General features: G+C 36.5%; 1 protein-coding gene across 1 annotated transcript; it reads left to right on the forward strand.

Annotated features, from left to right (window-relative positions):
* The first annotated feature begins 1453 nt into the window (after positions 1 to 1453).
* LOC132640278 (cellulose synthase-like protein D1) lies at positions 1454 to 7463 on the forward strand. Its single transcript, XM_060356799.1, has 6 exons — positions 1454 to 2282; positions 2827 to 3256; positions 4087 to 4464; positions 4559 to 4934; positions 5282 to 5678; positions 6197 to 7463. The coding sequence occupies exons 1-6, from the start codon at positions 1696 to 1698 to the stop codon at positions 7134 to 7136; spliced, it is 3108 nt and encodes a 1035-aa protein (XP_060212782.1). The 5' UTR covers positions 1454 to 1695; the 3' UTR covers positions 7137 to 7463.
* Positions 7464 to 8130: the final 667 nt, after the last annotated feature.

The following is an 8130-nucleotide window of genomic DNA, read 5'->3' on the forward strand; positions in this document are numbered from 1 at the left end:
TTTGGGAAATAGATTGGTGGCGATTGAAACTGATTCAAACCGGTTCGAGCAGTCGAAAAAATGACGAAGAAGACGACCTGGGTTACCTTTAGTTTCGTTAATTTTCTTATACATGATTATACAAAAGTATATAGATTTTACGTACAGAGTATATGTAACGTTTATATATAGCTATATCGAGTAGATACATTATGTATACACCGATGATACAATGGGCTACATTGGCTACAAACTGGATGTGCGGGTTGTTTATATACATTATTTATACACTGATGATACAGTGGGCCACATCAGCTGCAAACTAAGATATGTGGGTCGTACATATGGGTTAATTCCTTGATCCTCAAAGAGGCTATCTCCGCACTTTCCCCAATGTATCCTCATGACCATGGAGCCTGGGGTTGGGCCAGGCCACCGCTATCGCGGTCCAAACCATCACAATCGCGATGTAGGCAGCAGCTACATTTTCCCGACCGCGAATCCCATTCTTGCTACCCGGGGCTCCTTAATTTTCTCGGGGACATAGTTTGATCAACCTCCCTAGTCAACTCTCACTCTCTCGTGATCGCAACCTGGTGCCCACAATCATTGATGTTGCACTAGAACGTTAAAAACCAACAACCTGTTCACTTCTACTTGTTCCAGAACTTGTATGAACTCTTCGGATCTCAATCCAAACCATCTCAACAAGTCATAGATTATAGTATCAACTTATAGTCATATTCAAAACGTAATTTGGAACATAAAGAGCCAAATGCTCAAGATTAGGGGTCGTTATGTTACATCATTCAGTTTAAAGATCGGTCACAAGCCAATACCACACTTCTTAAAATTCCTATATTTATACTGAAAAAGACTTTAAAAAGGCGAAACTTTTGTTTCTTGTTCATAGGTCGGAAAAATAGATAGTATAAAATATTTAATCATGGTCCGTGATAAATACTTAATCGGACTGGTGTTTATATCCAATTATATCAAGTTACCATCGTTAAGTGATTTAATGAATTGAGATTATTCATTAACACAATAATTAGGTGATAAACATTTTAGGGAAAATACATGTCATACATCTAGTGATTTGGTGTAGATAGAAACTTTTGTGTAAACACGTCGTGCATCTAATGGTTTGATGTCAATCGGTGAAGGTAAATTAATATACACGTAATATACATAATATATGTACATTGGCTAGCGAGTGTAAATATTTTTGACCAAGCGGCCAAAAGAGGAACCACCCCAAATTATTATCATGTTTTCTTTTCCTTCCTTTTTGCTAGCCAAATTTAGAACTTTGCTCATTTGAGGAAAAAAACAAAGGGGGAATTATTTTTTTGAATTTCCGCGGTGAGAGGGGAGAAGAGAAGAAGAGGCTAAGAGTAAAATATGGAGAGATGTTTGTTGAAAACTGATAAGTAACTTTGGAACCACTGAAAGTCAATAACATAATTTTAGGAATATCAAGAATGCACTGTTTTCCCTTCTACAACTTTTACCATGTCTCTCATTGGTAAATTAAAACAATATTCTAATTAATCTATTGGAAACAGTGCATTCTTCTATGTTTTTCATAAATCACTGCATGAAAAGCCATGGAGATGTCAATACAGACCTCCTCTTGGCAATAAAATTCCAAAATCATAGCATAGTCTTATACAAGAAATATTAAAAAAGAAGTAAAGAAAAAAAGTATTTAAAATGGCGACTTCTTCGAATCCAAGAAAAGGAGATCCCTCGAACCGTCCACCTCAGGCGGTGAAATTCTCACGACGCACGTCCAGTGGACGCGTCGTGAGCTTATCCCGCGACGATGATTTAGACGTCCCGGGTGACAGCCAGAATGATTTCATCAACTATACGGTGATGATGCCACCGACCCCTGATAATCAACCAGGGGTCGATGCCAGTGGTGACAAGCCTGATGGTCCCGGACCATATGGCTCGTCGAGATTCAGGACAGAGTCCCAAAGGCGAATGGGAGGTCGTGGAGGTGAAGATGATGATGGTGCAAGAGGGGAAAATGCCTCGGGTTTGGATCGTAGGGTGTCCGTGTTGAAATCGAGTAATAATAAATCAATGTTACTGAGGAGCCAAACTCAAGATTTTGATCATAATCGTTGGCTTTTCGAGACTAAAGGAAAATATGGGATTGGAAATGCTTTTTGGCAAGATGAAGATTCATATGATCATGATACTGGAATGAGTATGTCTGATTTTATGGACAAACCATGGAAACCACTTACAAGAAAAAGCAAAATCCCAGCTTCGATCATTAGCCCCTACAGGTTTGCATTTTCTTATGTTTTTAGCAAAAGAAGTTTAGATAAAATTCAATTCATGGTCATAATCATAGAATGAACAAGTTAGTACCGTGTGTAACACAAGTACAATGTTTAGTTTAAGAATTTAATATAATTCAAAAAAAGAATGACGGAATTAATGATCGGATAAGGGGAATTCCAATCTAGGAGTTCTCCAATCATGAAACTGAATTTCAAGCGGAACGATGAGAAAAATAAATCCACTATTGGAAAAAATTGCAGCTGCATATATTTCTTGGTACGTCACATTCATGCATTTACTATTTATTTGACGGTAGTGATACTCTTGAAAGATGTTCTGTTTTCTCGCTTTCTCATTTTGTTACCAGATAAAGCAGTCTCCATTTTTTCAAAATTTTGAGAAAATTTTAGCAGTCTTTTAAGGCTTCTATCATATGAATTGTTCCAAGATTATGTAACCTCAAAATTTTGTATTAAAAAAGTTATAAGCATGTCTATCTGTCTTATAAATCTCTTGTCTAAATTACACATTTTTGCCCAATTTCAGATTGCTTATTATTATCCGGCTAGTGGGATTAATTTGCTTCTTGACATGGCGTATCGCAAATCCGAATACAGATGCAATGTGGCTATGGGGAATATCAATAGTATGTGAATTATGGTTTGCATTTTCATGGCTTCTCGATATCCTTCCGAAATTCAACCCCATAAACAGATCTGCTGATTTAGCTGCACTTAAAGAGAAATTTGAAACCCCATCTCCTTCTAATCCTCATGGTAGATCTGATCTACCAGGAATTGATGTGTTCATTTCTACGGCTGATCCTGATAAAGAGCCTCCGCTTGTCACAGCTAATACTATACTTTCAATTCTTGCTGTTGAATATCCTGTTGAGAAAGTATCTGTTTACATTTCTGATGATGGTGGTGCTATCTTTAACTTTGAAGCCATGGCTGAGGCTGTGCTCTTTGCTCAGGTTAGTTTGTCCTCATCTCGTCTATCTCAATTTCGAAAGATATCTACTCGATTTAAGTTATATACACCGAGAGTGTTAAGATCCTTTAGACCATCGGTGTAGTTTAACTTGTGATAACAAGTCAATTATTATCTTATCATGTAACCAATTAATGCTTATATCTAGTGGATTTAAGTTATATACATCGAGGGTGTGAAGATCTTTTAGACTATTAGTGTAGGTTAATTTGTGATAGCAAATACTACCGTTGTATCATGTTACCAATTAATGCTTGTCATAGGGTAATTATCTTGTAAGTGACCTGGTTGTATAAATAATTTTTTATAATATCAGTACGTAAACTTAAAACTCATATCTAATTGCTAGATTGAAAGTTCTTAGAACACTATAATGTTTCTTTTACAACACAATACCATATGACTTATACAAGAAAAGATTTTGGAACAGCCAATACATGGTTCAGTTTTCATCATCCAGTCAAGTATTTTAAAATGTTTAACTATAAACAGCAGTGTGAAGTATTTTTTACGCTATCAGGTCATGTAAAAGGAGATTACTGGTAAATAGCAAACATGGTAACCCGTTACGCACCAGATAAAGCTACCATGATACTGTACATAATATAGTGCGCTTAGTTTATTATGATCATTAGCTAGTATGAACTTTGCCCTGGTTTTGTTAGCTTAAGCCTTATTAATTTGCTTTCATGAAATAATGAATAGATTATTGTTCTACTTCTAAGTAATATGAAAATACTTCTTTACTATCATATCAGGAGTGCGTTAGTACTAATGCTAGTGTTTTTTTTTTTTTTTTTTTGTTCACCAAAGCTTTGGGTGCCATTTTGTCGAAAACATAACATTGAGCCAAGAAATCCAGACAGTTACTTCAATCAGAAGACAGATCCAACGAAAAACAAGAAGCGTCCTGATTTTGTGAAGGATCGACGTTGGATCAAGAGGGAGTATGATGAATTCAAGGTGAGGATCAATGGTCTACCAGAAGTCATACGCAAAAGATGCGAGTTGCATAACTCAAAAGAAGCAAAAAAGGAAAAGGCACTTGCAAAGGAGAACAATGGAGGGGTTCTTCCGGAAGACTTCAAGTTTCAAAAGGCGACTTGGATGGCTGATGGCACACATTGGCCTGGCACATGGTTTGATCCTATTGCTGATCACAAAAAAGGAGACCATGCTGGGATTTTGCAAGTATAATAACTTTTATCATGAACTTGTTTATCGAAATCTTTGTTTTGTTTTCCACGTTACTTTTTTGACATATAGTACTTATCTTTTCCTTTAGATAATGAGCAAGGTTCCGGAAAATGATCCAGTAATGGGAGGTCCCAATGAAAATCAATTAGACTTCACCGGTATTGACGTCCGACTTCCCATGTTTGCGTATGTCTCTCGTGAGAAACGGCCAGGTTATGATCATAACAAGAAGGCAGGAGCTATGAACGCTTTGGTGAGAGCTTCTGCAATTCTTTCCAATGGACCGTTCATACTCAATTTGGATTGTGACCATTATATCTACAACTCCATGGCCATTCGAGAAGGCATGTGTTACATGATGGATCGTGGTGGTGACCGTATTTGCTACCTACAATTCCCTCAAAGATTTGAAGGAATTGATCCCTCTGATAGATATGCTAATCATAACACCGTATTTTTTGATGGTAAGAATTATGCAATTCTCCATGTACCACAATGTTTTAGCAATTTATTACTCTCTCTGTCCCAATTCATGTGAAGTGTTTGGTTGGTCACGAAATTTAAGAACTAAAGGAAGACTTTTGAAATTTGTGGTTTAAATTAAGTTGTAGATACTTGTGTGGCTATAAATCACATCATTAAGGATAAAATGAGTATTTTAAAATTAAATTATTACTAAATATAGAAAGTTGTCATTCTTTTCATTACTAATTTAAAAAATGGAAAGATGTCACATAAATTGGGACAGAGAGAGTAGTAAATTAAAATCCGCATTTCTCATCACCTTTGTTCATATATGCTATGATGACAGGAAACATGAGAGCTTTGGATGGTCTACAAGGTCCTGTATACGTCGGGACAGGATGTATGTTCAGGCGCTATGCACTCTACGGTTTCCACCCACCACGGGCTAACGAGTACAGTGGCTTCCTTGGGCAAAACAAGAAAGAAGCTAAAAGTGTTACTCTGCCATCAGACCTAGACGATGATTCACAACCGTTAACAGGACATCCTGACTTGAACTTGCCAAAGCAATTCGGAAATTCAACAATGTTTGTTGAGTCAATAGCAGTGGCTGAGTTTCAAGGACGGCCTCTCGCTGATCACATCACTGTTAAAAATGGTCGCCCCCCTGGGGCCTTGCTCATCCCGCGCCCTCCTCTAGATGCACCTACTGTAGCCGAGGCCATTGCAGTCATCTCTTGCTGGTACTTAAAAAAAAATCTTTATACAATTCTACTCAATTTAGGATTATTATCAACTTGTTAGCTGTTATTAGTTTCTCAAGATAGATTGTTACGGTCAAACCTCTCTATAATGACATCATTTATCTAAATATCTTTTGGCTGTTAGAACATATAATATACTCCCTCTATCTCAAGTTATGTGATACACTTTCTTTTTTAGTCTGTAAAAAAAAAATACATTTTTATATTTAGAAATAATAACTTAAAACTTTCCCTTTTACCCTTAATGAAATGATTTACAGTCACACAAATATCCATGACTTATTTTAGACCACAAGTTTCAAAAGTCCTCATTTCTTTCTTAAACTTTATGCCTACTCAAGCTATATCACATAAATTGGGACGGTGGGGGTACTAACATAACATGATGATCGGTTCCATATTAAACTTGGTCGTTATAGTGAAATGTTGTTATTGAGGATGAATGTTATAGAGAGGTGTTATACATTTCCACTTATTTATGTCTTTATGATTCACAGGTTTGAGGACAAAACAGAATGGGGAGATAGAATAGGATGGATTTATGGATCAGTGACAGAGGATGTGGTCACAGGATACAGAATGCACAACCGTGGATGGCGATCCGTCTACTGCATTACAAAACGAGACGCCTTTCGTGGTACTGCACCTATCAACTTGACGGATCGTTTGCACCAGGTGCTCCGTTGGGCTACTGGTTCGGTTGAGATCTTCTACTCTCGTAACAATCCAATCCTTGCAAGCCCGCGACTCAAGTTCTTGCAACGCGTTGCTTACTTTAATGTCGGTGTCTACCCTTTCACTTCAATTTTCCTTGTCGTCTACTGTTTCATCCCGGCCCTGTGCCTCTTCACAGGACAATTCATTGTACAAACCCTAAACAGTTTCTTTCTTTTTTACCTCTTGCTCATTACTGTCACTCTTGTCCTCATTTCCCTCCTTGAAGTCAAGTGGTCCGGGATAGGCCTTGAGGAACTATGGCGAAACGAGCAGTTTTGGCTCATCGGTGGCACGAGCGCGCATTTTGCTGCTGTAATTCAAGGGCTTTTGAAGGTTGTAGCTGGTGTAGAGATTTCATTTACATTGACATCAAAGTCTGTTGAGGATGAAGATGACATATATGCTGATCTACATGTTGTGAAATGGACAAGTCTTTTTATACTTCCATTGATAATCTTGGTTGTGAACATAGCTGGACTTGTGATTGGCATTTCAAGGACAGTATACAGTGTGATACCACAATGGAATAGGCTAATTGGTGGTACATTTTTCAGCTTTTGGGTGTTGTCACATTTATATCCATTTGTTAAAGGATTGATGGGGAGAAGGGGAAGAGTGCCAACAATTATATACATATGGACAGGGCTTATTGGTATTACTTGTTCTTTGCTTTGGTTACTTTTGCGAGGTGGTAATCAAGGGGCAGACTTTAGGGTCTAGACCAAGATGATCTACAATAGCAAAGACAAGAACGAAGAACGGAACTTTACGACAGCAGCATAACAATGATGAATTTTATGTGACCGGGTTGTCATTTCTTAGGGGTAAGTTGTTTTTCTACTTTTTATGTGATGAAAAGCTCATGATTTTTTTCATGATTGTAATTCGTTTTTTGCTATAACAGAAAGTTATTAAGCATATCAATTAGATGCAGCCTTGTAGGAGGAATATTGTTGATAGCCTAAATGGTATTTTATCAATAAAGAAGAATTAGGAGAATTACACAAAACTTCATCTTTTCATAGTTTATGTGACAAAACTATAATGTAATCTACAAATGGACAAGTTTGTACGTCCAACATGTGTTAATTTTAAATTAAATTTTATTTATCATAATAATAACAACATTCCGAGGACAAGCAAGGTCACTAAAATAGTCACAAAGAACTAAAACTTGAAGATAAACTTCATAATGGCTCATGAATTTCTATATTACTTTTATCTCCTTTATCTTGATGAACATCATTTATGTTCACCTAATTCCCTACAAGGAAAATTTCCAACCAAGTCTAATACATATTCATCACTATCCCAAACCAAGTCAATAATGAATTGCCATATTTGTATTTTGGAGTTTTATGCTAGATGATCCAGACATGTTTTTAATCTAAGATAAGTCTGGAGAAAGTTACATATTTGGCCGCTTGCCAATGATAATTGCAACCTCTAGCTTATATCTACAAAAAATATATACTAGTTATGTATAAAATATGTATATATATTTAATATACCAAATATACATTTCCGGGTATTATTTTGATGGGCAACTATACAATGTAAAAATTCATTTTTTGTCTAGACAAAATACGAAAGAGAAAGAATATGGCTATATGTTTATCTCTAGGTCAAATGAATATATATAATCTAGGGAAGTGCTTGAAAAGGGAAAAAAGCATACGGCGATTGGGTCGATCATAATAAATTAGAATTTTTG

Source organism: Lycium barbarum, chromosome 5 (genome assembly GCF_019175385.1).
Source record: "Lycium barbarum isolate Lr01 chromosome 5, ASM1917538v2, whole genome shotgun sequence".
NCBI lineage: Eukaryota > Viridiplantae > Streptophyta > Magnoliopsida > Solanales > Solanaceae > Lycium > Lycium barbarum.

Coding starts and splice junctions, on each gene's coding strand:
- LOC132640278 (XM_060356799.1), top strand. CDS start 1,696: ATGGCGACTTCTTCGAATCCAAGAAAAGGAGATCCCTCGAACCGTCCA. Junction 3,257..4,086: donor AGGCTGTGCTCTTTGCTCAG/GTTAGTTTGTCC, acceptor TGTTCACCAAAG/CTTTGGGTGCCATTTTGTCG. Junction 4,935..5,281: donor TAACACCGTATTTTTTGATG/GTAAGAATTATG, acceptor CTATGATGACAG/GAAACATGAGAGCTTTGGAT.